This window comes from Macrotis lagotis, chromosome 7 (genome assembly GCF_037893015.1).
Source record: "Macrotis lagotis isolate mMagLag1 chromosome 7, bilby.v1.9.chrom.fasta, whole genome shotgun sequence".
Taxonomy (NCBI): domain Eukaryota; kingdom Metazoa; phylum Chordata; class Mammalia; order Peramelemorphia; family Peramelidae; genus Macrotis; species Macrotis lagotis.
Genome location: NC_133664.1, coordinates 156,252,771 through 156,267,475, shown reverse-complemented (window position 1 = coordinate 156,267,475; position 14,705 = coordinate 156,252,771). Strand labels below are relative to the sequence as shown.

Genomic DNA, 14,705 nt, shown 5'->3' with positions numbered 1-14,705 from the left:
CAAATAGTCAGTTGCTTAGGATCTTAAGCCCAGAATTTAACAGGATTGTACAATGTTTCATAATGAACACTATGCACATTTAGGAGCAATTTTAATTTTCTATTAACCTTATATTTGTTGTATCCAACGGAACAGTTCTTGCTTCTCTCTTTCCAGGTCCATTGAAGTAAAGAGATTTCCCATCACTGAGAGTTCCACAGCCTGTTCCCACCTGACCTCCAGTTATCTTATACCAGAGAGGGCTGAGTTTCCCCTCAAACCTGTCAAACATCTCACTGTGATTAGGTATATTAGATACACAGGTTCCATGTGCAGCTTTAAAAAAAAAAGAAAGAAAAATAGAGGAAGTGCTTTGCTGAAGTTGTGAAACATTTACAGATAGATTCAGAATATGACAATAAGGTACTTTAATTTTTATCAGATTACTATGGAAATGGTATAAAAATAGAAAGTTATACTTCTAAATAATTGTTATCATGGCTACTACAACCAATGAGATTATTTCTATGTCCAGATAATGTTGCATTGTTAAGAGAGACTAAGGAACTTAGATTTCTCAGTTCATATTGCCATGATGCAATTTTTGTAAATTGGGGGAAAATAGGTTAGATTTAATGTGTGCATAACAATTAAACATGCTGAGTTACTGCTCTCCTTAAATAGAAGATTAATCAGGGTGGCAAATGTAATTGGTTGTGTCAATCACAGTTTTAAAGGAAAAAAAAAACAACCAAGAACCCTCCCATCCCTGAAGCCACAAATGAACAGTGCTCTCTGTGGAAGGCCTGTCACAACATATGTTTGATTTTGGTCATATGCCATCTCCAGGTCAGGGGACTAAGAACCAGAAAAATCCTTTTGAAGCCCCTCCAAGTATTTTCTCCAGCTTTGAGAATTTATTTCTTTTTTTCCCCCCACCTTCCTCTTTCATCTCAGCTACTTTTCTAGAATCAATACCCAAAGTTATAGTCAGTATACACTACTTTTGAATATTCTCTTGTAATGTTCCTTTTCAGCAATACTACTCATCAATTGTAGCAGTCAAAAATATTTTTTTAAAAAAGAAATTTCTGGCAACAGGGTTCTCTTTCTGCCTAAAACTACAATATCTATCAGATTCAAAGGATCTTGTTGTTCACCTCTTTGCCCTGGTTACCATGATTCTTAGTTTTAGAGAGGAAGAGTAAAGTCTGAACTTGACTTATTCAGGGTTGGATTATTATTAGAACATATATCTGTCCCCTTTTCCCCACCCCAAAACAACAATAACAACCACACAAATTCTTCTTACCTGTATAACCCAAATCACAGAAACAAACCCCCGAAACACAGTCCCCATGGCCACTGCAGTAACTGGGACAAGGCTCAGAGATATAAACTCCATCTAGCCCAAATGGGGGAGCATTTTTCTGGGAACTACTCTCCTGGATCCACCGGAATCTGGTTTTGCTGTTGGGAAAAATGAGAGATTTGTTGCTATTGCTATTATTTATTCCATTTGTGAAATGGCTAATTGATATGCACACAAAAATAATTCTTAGTTAGGCCTGGCAAATTCAAGGGAAACTGATATGTTTCTAATTACTTTAACATACCTCTCTCCTAAGACCTTCCAACTCAATGCAGTTCAGGACATGATTGGTAGGGATGGTGAGTGGAAGGGATGGGGGGTGAGAGACAAATTCTCTGACCTACACATTTGAACTGATGGATATTCAATTGAGTAATTGAGAGTGCAAAGAGGAAAAGTAAATAGCACTTAGATGGGATATTAGATTATATGGTCACATGAATGTGATCATGATCATAACATTTAATATGAAATTGTATAAACTAACACTCTTCTATCGCTATCCACCTACCTCATATCCTACAGCTTTCTCCTCCATTAATTCAATGAGCAATTATCTATTAAGGCTCTTTTGATAAACTATAATATGTACTTAGGTTACAAAATATAAATGAAATTATCTCTGTTCAAGGACTTTACAAGAAAATTTTGGGGAGGGATTGTAGAGAGATAACTATAACATGAGAAAGAAAAAGACAAAGGACAAATTCAGTTAAAGTACTAAAAGAAATTTGAAGAGGGTAAATTAATTTTGACTGGGGGGAGAGAATATGGGAAAAGCTTCAGGAAAGAAGTAGCATCTTGATGAAAAGAAGAACTTAAAAAGGATGGAAATGGGAAGACTATTCTAGATATTAGACACTGAAAAATAAGAATGAAATTCCACTTGGCTAGAATGTGGTGTGGGTAGATGAGAGTAGTATGAATTAAACCTGGAATTATTAAAAACCTGGAAAGATGTAATAATGTAAATTATGAAGGTAAATGAATTTCATTAGCAGTTTATGCTTTTATTTGGTACACATTAGTATGTCATTAAGTGGAGGAGTGAGTGGAACAAAAAAATGTATTGGGGGATTACTTGGGGAATAGAATGAAAGATAATTTGGAGAAGAGATAAGTTGTAGGAAGGAGACATTATGATAAACCAGGGAAGAAAAAATTTAAAAACACTCATTTTGGTGAAAATGTCAAGTGGATATTGGATTTGAGGAAGATTGTGGAGGTGGAATCATTGATTCTTTGCAATCTATACAACTAAAAGAGGACCTAAGAAGAAAAGAAGGAAGGAAAAGAAAGAGGGGGAAAGGAAGAGGAGAGAGAAAAAAGAAAGAAGAAAGGATACAAAGGAAGGAAAGAAAGCAAACATCATTCCAGGGTTATGAATAAATGCCTAGGATAGTGGTTCCATTTGCAGAAATTTGGAGTATTGGAAGAGAATATATTGAACTGAATAGGAAGAACTGAACATGAAGACATTCTGAGTTTGAGATGTCACTCAGATATCTAGAATTCATTCAGAAATATAAAGCTACAATTCTGTGAAGATGTTGATAGAGATTTGGGAGTCACCTGCTTAGAGGTGATACTTGAAGCTAGTGGATACAGTGGGAGAGAGAAAATGGAGGAAGATTCGGGGGATAAGGTTGAGTAGGAAAACAAGACAGAGAAAACTCTGAGGTGAACAAGGAGAATGTAAAGGAGCACTGATGGAAATCCTTTTTGTTTAGGATTTCAGTGTTGAAGAAGGTCAGAGGCTGATTCTGGTGAGGAAGATCCAAGAGGAAGAAGAAGAATGTCATGAATTGAAAAACTTGAGTTTAAGGAAGAGAAACAGAACAATTCAAGGAGAAGAACATGAGCAGAAGAACTGAAAGAGGAGCAGCAGGGCCAGAGAAGGAGAAAGTAGGAGCATAGTAGAAAGAAATTGGTGAAACAAGGAAATGAAATCGGCTGTGGTTTTTCAAATAAAATGAGAATAATTTACCAGAGAATACCACTGACTACAAGGCCTTCAAGGAGCCTTTCATCTTCAAGATGCTAGATTATGATTCTCCCCTACCTGAAATTGCTTTATATAGCACATGGTGCATAGAAAATGTTTAATAAATTTTCTCTTTTCCCCATGTCATTCTTTCCCTCCCTCCAAACCCCCCAACTCTGTCTCTCTCATTTCTTCCTCCCTTTTTATCTTCTCCTTCCTTGCTCTTTCTCTCCCCTTCTCTCCCCCTCTCTCACTCTCTTTCCATATTTCTTCCTTCTTTTCTCTCTGTCCCTCTCTCTCCCCCCTTCCCCACCCTGTCTCTCTCTTCCTTCCCCTTTCCCCTATACCCCTTTCCTATTTGTTTATTTGATATACATGTTGTCCCTTGAAGAGACACGTTTTAAATTTTTACTTTTGCAACTTCATTGTCCAATACACTGCCTTCACATAGAAGGTACTTTAAAAATACTTGTTCAATTTAATAGAATCTCTGCTTCAAGTGCAGGTTGATCTTCATCCTGAAAGAGAAGGGAAAGGGGATTGAGGAGCTAGCCTCCATTCTCTAGGTTATTTTGGAGAATGACTTTTTTTTAAGTGAAAACAAAGAAATAAAATGAGTCGACAAAGTACAGGGTCATCTTGACCTCATTAGGTTTGAAGGTACCACAATGATACAAAGAGGAGAAAGGGAATAAGAATCATTAAACATCTGTATTAGGTAACAGATACAGGATTCTTCCTCAAATGGAAGAGGAAGCCTTAAGAAGAAATAGCTACTTGTTTTCTAAGGAATGATTATACTTCCATAGGAGAGAGATCATTCAGGAAAAAAAAAACTATAGGAAGAAGAGATGAGTATTGTTGATGTTCGGTGATTTTTTTTAGGTTTTTGCAAGGCAAACGGAGTTAAGTGGATTGCCCAAAGGCACATAACTAGGTAATTATTAAATGTCTGAGGTTGGATTTGAACTCAGGTACTCCTGACTCCAGGGCTAGTGCTCTATCCACTGCGACACCTAGCCATCCCTCAGTGATTTTCTTAAGAGAAGAACTGGAGCAGTTGTCAACTTGATAATAAAAGTAGAAAAGATCATACAGTCTTCCCTGGGCATTGAAGTAGTGTGTGGTTCAGAACCTTACAAGCCCTGACAAATCTGATTACTACTACCTACTTCTAGTGATGTAGCCTAATCACTTATAATCATAATTGATAAAACATTAACTTGCTTAAAAATAATCTGGAAAACTTTGCTAAGAAAGCTAATAAACTTAAGGAATTAAAGTCAGAACTTGTATTTTCATCATAGGGCTTCAAAAGTGAAAGGATAACTTGGGAAGAGATGAAAAAAATGGTATCTGAGGAAAGGATTAGCTAGAGGAACAAGAGAATTTTGAGCAAGGTTAAAGTGCACTCAATTTGAATTTGTGAGAATGTATTTTCCTAGGACCTTACAAATCTCATCAAAACATTTTAAATTGAAAAAAAGAGAGAAAAATTTCTTTCATATATCCATCAATTCATATAACACACAGAGAAGCTACAACATGGAAAGGCAGAATCCAAGAGAGAGAGATTGCCCCAAAACTCATAGCTTCAAGTGTCCATATACTATAATCAATAAGGCAATCTAGAAATCACAACATGAAGAGGCAAATATAACATCAAAGGTATAAGTGAAGCTTGGGATTATGGAATCATAGGTATAGAGCTACGTGCAACACAAGAGTTCATCTAGTTTATCTCCCTCAATTTACAAATAAGGGAACAGATACAGAGTTGGAGGAACTTACACAAGTTCAAGTAGGCAGGAGGTGGAAAAACTGGGATCCATACAGAGGCTCCCACAATGGGAAGATGACGTAGGAAGAACATAATTTAATTAAAAGAGACAGAACTTTTAAAGGGATTATTTGGGGGGGCAGAATAATATTGCACATTATGAAGACATAATTATATGAGGAAATATCATGGAACCGTAAGAGGGAGTAAGGAGAGAATATAGTATAAAGCATTTGGGTGCAGATAAGAAGAAAGCTGTTTTTGTCAATGAATTTAGCATATCGTTTGTACAGAAAGAAGCAATAGATCATGATTCTGGCATGGTATCATTATTTAGTATTGATGAGGGACTTCAATTCTCTAACACACTTATTGAATTTCTTTCCCTCTGCCAAAGATGAATGAATAAAAAAAGATTTGTCAAATTCTTATTATTTTTCAGGAAAGTAATTTCTTGATTAGTCCTAATGGTTATTCCATACCAATGAAATGAGGCAACCAGTGAGGGGAAGCTTTAGGTCAGTGAATGATTTTGATTTCTAGAAAAAATTTAACAATCTATTATTACGAAGTTATGTCTGCATACTCTGTGTGTTGAAATAGTCTATGGTTAGAAAAGTAAATAGTCATCACAATCAGGATGGTCTTCTATAAGATTAAGTCTAGTCAGAATACATTATTTTATTTTTGTCAAGATTCCCAGATTAGGGAAATGTTCTAGAGAGGAATCTGTCTAGATTTTTTTTCAAACTTTAAGTCTTTTATTTAAACAAAGAAAATCAAGGGAGACCCCCACTACCAGAAATTATACAGGGGAGTTTCTCGCATTTGGGTAAATTGAAGGGGTCAACCCATCCAGAGTGCAATGGATAAGACTCGCCCTGGAGAAATCACCTTCGTAATCATGGAATCACCCTTGCAGGTAAGTGAATCTGCCTAGATTTTAACAAAACATTTGACAGTATCTTATTCTATGATTATTGTTCTTTAGTAAATAGGAATAGAACACATGACAGATTGATGAAGGCTATCATTTATGGCAGGAGATGAGGATTTAGGTCTTCAAATAATTTCCATCCTTCCCTATCAATGCAATGAAAAATATCAGGAAAAATGGAGAAATTAGATATGTAAATATAGCCACACAATTATGTTTCTGATTCTTAAAGAGTTTTAGCCACTTAACAATCAGTGAACTGCAAATCTTTTTTTAAAATTGTTATTTTAAATTATCTAGTCTTGGCAAATATGCCAAATTTAACAAACACCTGTTGTTTACTAGCTTCAAAATTTCCAAGGATTCAGGTTGACTTTTAAGAAGGCTGTCTACTGCTTGTATATGCTTCAAATAGATATATAAGTTCTTGTTTGGGTGCCTAAATGGTAAATGATATGAACATTTTCTCTCCAGAGGAGAAAATTTTTAAAAGTGAACAAGCAGCACCTTGGAACATTGTTGTTGATTCTTTTCAGTCATGTCCAAGTCTCTGTGACCCTAGTTGGAATTTCTTGGCAGATACTGGAGTAATTGGTCATTTCCTTCTTCAGCTCATTTACAGATGAGGAAACTGAGGCAAACAGGGTAAAGTGACTTGTCAGGGTCACACAGCTAGTTGTGTCTGAGGCTAGATTTGAACTCAGGTCTTCCTGACTCCAGGGCCTGATCTATCTACCATGCTACTTAGGGACTCCCTAGTGGCCAAAAGGAAAAACATAACTGATTCATAGACTTTTATCTTCAAGAAGCAAAATGTATTTCTAGAAATGCCTGTTGGATTTAAGAATTCTAGGGAAGTTTTTTTTAAGGGGTTCATTATATTGAAAAAGAGAGAGTATTTCATAGGACCCTAGTTGTAGAGCTCTAAGGAAGATTATATGTCAATCTAACTCAACTTCCTCATTTTACTGAAGCCAAGAGAAGCTAAATGACTTCGGTAAAATCAAACAGAAAATGTTAGACAATCTGAATTATACACCTCCAGCATTCAGAGTCAGTAGTGGAATGATGTGGTGAACTGGGCTGTTGAGCCAAACTAGGTGGTTCAGTGGATAGAATGTTGGATCTGAGTCAGGAAGATATGACTACACATCCAGCCTCATAATTTCCCAGTTGTGTGACCCTGGGCAAATCACATAATCCTGCTATCCTCAGTTTCATCTGTAAAATGAACTGGAGAAGGAAATGACAAACCACTCCAGTATCTTTGCTAAGAAAAACTCAATGGGGGCACAAAGAGTTAGACAGACATGACTGAAGAGTGACGAAACAACAACCTCAAATTTGTCTTATATGCTGCTATTGCCTCATTGTGTTTGGGCTCAACCATTTTTATTTCAAGGACCATTTTGGCAGTCTGGTAGGGCTTTTGATAATTGTATTTCAATTATATTGAAATTTGAATAGTTTTTCTATATATATATTTAACAATTATTTTAGTATGATAAAAATGAAGCTTTTTATATGCACACCTTATATATATATGTATGAATGTATATGAATATCTATATTATCGAGAGAGAGAGAGAGAGAGAGAGAGAGAGAGAGCGTGAGAGAGAGATCCATCCATCTATCTAAAGTTCACAGATGCCCTGAACTAGATGGATTTCTCAGTAAAAATTCTCTTTCTCTATTCTAGGAGTATTGAAAGGATCTATAATTTTTCCCCTTTCAGTTCCAATCCCCAAGTCGAATACAGAACTCAGGCAAAATATCCCATATAATATTTTTCTTCTCAAGGATTTTTCTGCCTCAATTATTTTTTTTCAACTATATTCCCCTTCTAAGATATACCCCCACATTCAGAAATGTCTTGATGAAGAGAAGAAAGCTGATTTTCTCCAGCTTCTATTTTATTTCACTCCCACATCTGTTGTCCTATGCACAGGTGCAAGAGTGAATACGCTGAAAAATACTGGGCAAATGTGTAGAACAACAAGCACATGTGCCCAGGAGCACACCATTACATTTTTGTATTCTGTGGAGGGGTCCTGCACAGGCTCTGTGTTTTACTATAGCTCTTTTGTGTACATCTCAGTTGGTGGAGAAGTGATCTGCCAGCACATATTTGTGACAGCCCGCTTCTTCCCCTGGCAGAATGCAGAATCAGGAAAATTAAGACAAATAGTCTCCACCTTTGTGAAAATTAGCTTAAGCATTATTTCTGGGAGAACCAATATTCTAGAAGCCATTGTAAATATGCTGCCTTGTGGCAAAATATCTCCAAATGTTTAACACCTAAAACTCTCAGTTTTCTAACAACCCATCTGGAGGAATCTGGGTTCTGAATATGCCACAGACGGTACAAAAATAGGCCATCTCCCCAGGCTGAGATGCAAACATGTTTAGAGTTTTTTCTGGTAGCCAATTCTTTTTTATAAAAAAAAAACACAACAAAAACACCATCAAACAGCCTGGACAGAATTCAAAATAACCCAAAGAAGCTGAATTCCAACAGGAAAAGACTACCTTCCAATAGCCCAACTCCAAAAAAAGAATTGATACCACAACATTAGAAGTTTCATGATCCTGGCTCAATCTGCGATGGCTGGGATGAACTTCTGTTGTTTCTGATAGGCAGTGTTTCTGAGCAAGTTACTTTAAGCAAGACCAAAAAGATTCTGTTGTTTCATATTCAACTATTACTAGTTGGCTCTGGGAAAATGAAATGAACTTGCTCCAGATTTGTGGTCCTTGGCAGAAGCCATGTAATTTATGTAGTTTTTACTGGCTAGATGCAGAATACTTCTAGAACACTATTTCACAGTAAAAAAGGCAGGCATGTAATATTTTCTTAACTGTGGCATGCCACCGCTACCCAGCACAGCAAAAGGGTATGATCATTTCATAAAGGAACAGGGAAAGTAAGGCAGAAAGCAAAAATAGGATCCACATAACAATACAAAGCTGGAAATTTTATTAGAGGAGCCCTAGTGTCTCTTCTGGAGCGTAGACTGACATGAACCTGTGCTTTGCTTAGGGACTGGTAGGTAGGTTCACTGGTTAGAGTTGTGATCTAGTCAGGAAGACCTTAGTTCAAATCTGACCTCACATACTCACTCACCTGGACAAGTCTGAACAACACAAAATTTGAACAACTGAAACACAACTGCTACCTCAATAATAGCAGGACTCCTGATCATATCCTATAGCCATTCTCTATTGCCCTACCTTGGTTGGATAATACTATTCCTCAAGAGCTAGGTTATGATGTGACCTCATTAGACTGGAGTTCCTTTAGGGCTGGAACTATCTTTTGCCTCTGCATCCCCAACAATTAGCACAATATCTATTACACAATTAGAAGACATTTATTGAGTGACTGAATTCATTTGTTCTATTGCTTGATCCTTCTGACTTTTTTTTTAAAACTTTTCTAATGCAACAGAAGCAGAAATTCTTTCCTTGGCCATCAACCTAGGTGTTGAAATTTATATTTTTTATTTATGGATATTTTTCATCATTTCTCACATAAAGTGGGAAAAACATCTTTAGAAAGTATCTATACCCTGCCCCCAAAGCCTTCCAGGGGTTGCAACCAGGGGAGTTGAGGTGGGGGGGATGTGAAGTACCTAAAATAGGTACAGCTTTGGTGTAAAGAAAATAATAGTATGATCTGCTGTTCCAAACAAGTTTGAGAAAACTTTTGAACTCCAGTTCCTTCTTGTCTGAATGACTTTAGGCAATCCCTTTAAACTCTAGGTGACTTCGATTTCTCCTCAGTAAAAAGTAATGTCATAGCTCTCTTGGTGGCTTTTTCACTTGCAAAAAATATATTTAAAGTCTGTAAACTGTTTGGAGAGGGGAGGAAAAAGAAAAAGAAAGATATTGCTATGTTTCATAAATGAAAACAAGTGAATACTGCTGAAAAATCTCTCAGCAGCTCAGGGATAGTTCCAATTTGATTTGTTCAGTTGAATCTGACTCTTTGATATTCCACATGGGTTTTTTTTTTTTTTTGGCAAAAATACCTTAAGTGCGGGGTGCCATTTTCCTTTTGTAGTGAATTAAGGCAGACAGGATCTGGCTGGATTTGAACTCAGGTTTTCCTGAGTTTAGGCCCAGTACTCTAAGCACTGAACTATCTACTTGGCTCTTTTACAGTGACAGTGAAGTAATATTCAGCAATGAATTATATAAGTAGTTCAACCCTAGCCTCTGCTTGTACCATAGGAGTCAATTGGTTGTTTAAACACCTGAATTTTCTATTTATTTCAACCAACCTGCCTAGTGGGTACCAGTAATAGTGAGGTTTGGTTCTATTTTGAGGGTGTAGAAGATGAAGCCCACCTGTATTTATCAAATCTGAATAGTAGACTAAATAAAGATAATAATTCTTTCATTTTTGATAGAGAACTATGAAATGGCCAAGTAGATAGGTTGTTATATGAAGAGGTTTTTTTTATTTGTTTGGGGTTTTTTGAGGCAAATGGAGTTAAGTGAATTGCCCAGAGGAATACAGCTAGGAAGCATCTGAGGTTAAATGAAGAGATTTTGATTGGCAGACATATAGATGAAACTCTATGCAGACATCAGGATATTATGTAACTTAGGTAACAAATACCTATCTAGGCTGATATTCATAGAACTGAGATCAAAAGAGTGATGCAATCTCTTTCATCTTTTCTTATATCCCCTATATTGGTTTTCTGGAGATTTACATAGAAACCTATCTTTGACTTTGGTCTTATAGATGGTCCATTTGGGGAGGAGATGAAGGAAAGAAGAATGGCAGCCATTATGCAAAAAATAACAAAACTCTATAATAACTCATGCTAGTTTTCAGATATAATATATCTTAAATCATGTTCAACAAAATACAACAATGATAGGGAGAGGGACACATAATAACTGTCTACAGTAAAACCTAATAGGATACCTATGTTAAGTGGTTACAATGCGTTCAATTTACTTATTTTAAACAAACTTTCAAGCAATACCTGTCATGTGAAATACACTCTTCTATACCCCTATGGAAACAAATACAAAGCCAAAAGAATATCTGCCCTCATGGAGTTTCTCTTTCAATGGGAAAAGTATACACCTTCATTCATAGAGCAAAGGGAATACTAATTGGAGGAATCAGGGAAAGAGCTTCATAAAAGGAGCTGCAAATGAGCCATGCACTTTATTTGGGAAATACATAAATAAAAAAAGTCCCACACAGTCTCACAAATCTAGATGAAAAAAATAACCTAAAACCCCAAACCTTCCATTTTTTTGTACTCTATATGTAGATTTCACTTTTCAAAAGATGGGCTCTTGTTTATGTACACTTGGCTCTGAAGAGCTGATCTCTAATAATTCTTATGGGGCTAGCCAGGTGACACAGTAGATAAAGTATTCCATCCGGAGTCAGGACAACTCCAATTTCTGAGTTCAAATCCAGCTTCAGACACTTACCAACTGTATGACCTCGGGCAAGTCACCCAATCCTATTTGTATTAGTTACCTTACTGCAAAATGAGCTGGAGAAGGAAATGGCAACCTCCCAAGAAACCCCCCAGTGGGTTGCAGAGTCTAATATCTTTGCCAATAAAACCCCCAATGGGTAACAGAGTCAAACATGACTGAAAAATGACTGAATAGCTAATTCTTATATTGGGGTATACAAAAGCCATTTGGAAGCATCACATAGACAAATGAAAATGCTCTGCATTACCTGGATGCAAGAGATCTTGGAACAACGATGGTAATTCTTGTCCACTCCTCAAAGTCCCCAGTATAATACACAGTGGGTTCACTCAGTTCCCGGGAGCTTCCTTCACATCCTTTGCCTCCAGGGGATGCTGGGTAGCAACCTTCCTTCACCAGGGACCAGAACAGACCAGCATCATGGGAATACTGCAGAAGGACTGGTGCAGAACTGCTGAACTGATTAGTGCACCCTATATTCAGCTGGAAAAGGAGGGATAGGAGGATTACAGAAGGCCCTAGTTCAAATCAATCAGTGAAGCCATCAAAGATTACTTATTGGATGCTAACTATTCACATTCTTGACACACAAAATATTCTGGGGCAGCCATTAGGTACAGAGCAAAATGCACCTTTCAGTAATTGTTACAAAGTCATCAATTTGCGATCTTTAACATTATGTAAATGAATAGCAACAGTTTTGGAACCTCTTTTTCAAGTATGACTTAGGGAAGAGAATGCTAGGCATAGAGGTGGGTATAATTGGGTTCAAATTCTGCCTTCAAAACTTACAAGCTGGGTGATTGGGCAATTTGCTTAAATTTTCTTAACCTCAATCTCCTCATTTGTAAAATGGGAATAGCAATACCAATTATTTTTACAGAATTTTTCAAGTGAGGTTTTATTTGAAAAACCTTAAAGCACTATATAAATGGTGATTGTCGTTATTAAGTATGGACCTGTGATTTCTCTGACTTAAGCATTCACAGGCTTAGGGCACTCCTGCTGAGGCTCTTTAGGAATGCAGATTGGCACCTTATACTCTTAGCCATTATGTCTCTGAAGTAGATTATGAACCCAGGTCTTCCTGACTCCCAGTCCACCCATGTCTAGTTCTATATCATTTTGCCTTTCTTATATTTTCATTTTCCTCATTTTTCCTCATCTTATATTAGAGGAAATTTAGATAGAAACAGTCCTAGAATGCAGACCTATCTGACCACTCATCTTTAATGTTTTATTTTCATTATAAACCAGGTGACAAGCATGTAGATACTCTTGGGTGTGGACCTAACCAGAAGAAAATGTAATTTTGAAACAGTCAAGGAAATAAAAGGATAATAAAACATAGATAATGCTACATTTTAACAATACATCAACATATAGCCCAAAGAGAGTTTTATTGGAGGACCCTCTTTCTATGAGTGTTTTTTACTATTGGCATAGAATATTGCTCAGGCTAATAAAAAGATGGTTTTATTATTAATTTTTTCTTAAAATCTTTTATTTGATGGAGTTCAAATGTAAATGGCCTGGGGATATGTCATTATCTTCCAATTGTTCTATTGATTTTGGTGACTTATTATAATTATTATTGACAGAGCCATCTTGACTTGTTTCTTGAAATTCTAAGGATGAGACAAATCAAAGAGTATTGGTGAGAGTATAGCCATGGACCAAGAATGAGAAGTTAAAAACTTGATTTATTTACTCATTTCAGTTCCTCCTGACTCTAGGAATGGTGCTTTATTCGCTGTGCCATCTAGCTGCCCCCATTTCCCCATTTCAAAGAAAAGTTAAGAGTGCAAGAAAGGGAAAGCAGAACATTGGAAAGGATTATCTTAGAGACCCCAGTCTTCTTTGATGTTTTTCTTTAAAACAAAACAAAACCAAGCATTTCAAATCTATTTTTTTAGGGTTTTTTTGCAAGGCAATGGGGTTAAGTGACTTGCCCAAAGTCACACAGTTAGGGAATTATTAAGTGTCAGGTATCTGATTTGAACTCAGGTCCTCTTGACTCGAGGGCTAGTGCTCTATTCATTGTCCCATCTAGCTGCCCCTCAAATCTATTTTCTTGCAAGAAGAAATACAAAATTTAGCAAGAATACTATTCATTTAGATAAAAATACTAAACTATTCATTTACAGGGATTAATGTACAAAGTAACACAATACAATCAAGAAACATTTAAGTGGATGTCATCCATTTATAAAGTGTAATGTTTTACAATTGACGATAATCATTGACCTGGTCAGTTAACCTAGTGGAACTTAAAGAACTGAATTTAACATCTAAAGTCCAACTCTGACCCTCACTTCTTTACCCATGTGAATTTGTGTGGTGAGTGGAAAGAGTATATTTTTAATCTGAGTATCAGAGTTAAAATCCTGTCTTGGTTATTTATACTCTGCAAGATCATGCTTAATTAACTTTTCTTCTCTAAGACTGAATCTTTGAGTGGGGTTGGGATAGATGATCTCTTAAGACTCTTTCAAAGGTGAGGTTATATGCCATCATGTCTGGTTCTCCTCCATCTCCCTCCTCTGGATTGATGACAGAATCAAAGAAGACTAGAGATGTGATATCCCTCAATAGGTAGATTCATGCTTTCAAGATGGCAATCATTCATAACTGAAAGTCAGTCACCTTTATTGCTCTAAGGGAGGTTGGGTAAAAGAAATTCAACTCTTCCTTAGTTTCGCTTTCAAAGACAAAAGCCAGGAATTTTTAAATTAGTCCATTCAGATTCCATTAGGATGTATTTACAACCAGATTCAGTGGTATCTTTCAATTCTTATACTCCTTGACTGCCCTGGAGTATTTGATGCTTTGGACTACCTTATGCTTTTTATTTTGTTTTTACCCCTTGGCTCCTGAGATACTACACTCTTCGGGTTTGCCTATCTCTTTAAATGTTCCATTTCCTTCACTGGCTGGACTGTTTCAGGTAGTTTTACTAAGGATCCCCCTGGGCATACTTATCCTGGAAATTTCATTCCCTCCAACAGTTTTAATTTTCACATTTATCTATGCAGGTGACTCATAAAATCTTTATTTCTAGCCTTCACTTTCCTTCTGTCAAAAATGAGCTTATCTATCAAATGTTGAAGACTCAGGGAAAGGAAGACTAGCCATGAGCATGAATCTGTGGGGCACCCAGATGCTACTGAGCCCTCTA

General features: G+C 36.6%; 1 protein-coding gene and 1 pseudogene across 1 annotated transcript in view; both read right to left on the bottom strand.

The window, feature by feature from the left end:
• The window catches only part of RELN (reelin), a 548,816-nt gene that overhangs the window by 119,584 nt on the left and 414,527 nt on the right, over positions 1-14,705 (bottom strand). Inside the window, exons 28-30 of the mRNA XM_074193988.1 lie at positions 11,775-12,010; positions 1,292-1,449; positions 108-315 (exon numbers count right to left, since the gene is read on the bottom strand). Coding sequence (XP_074050089.1) covers positions 108-315; positions 1,292-1,449; positions 11,775-12,010 — 602 coding nt within the window. The remainder of the gene's footprint in view (positions 1-107; positions 316-1,291; positions 1,450-11,774; positions 12,011-14,705) is intronic.
• On the bottom strand, positions 5,896-6,045 carry LOC141494597 (U1 spliceosomal RNA; annotated as a pseudogene).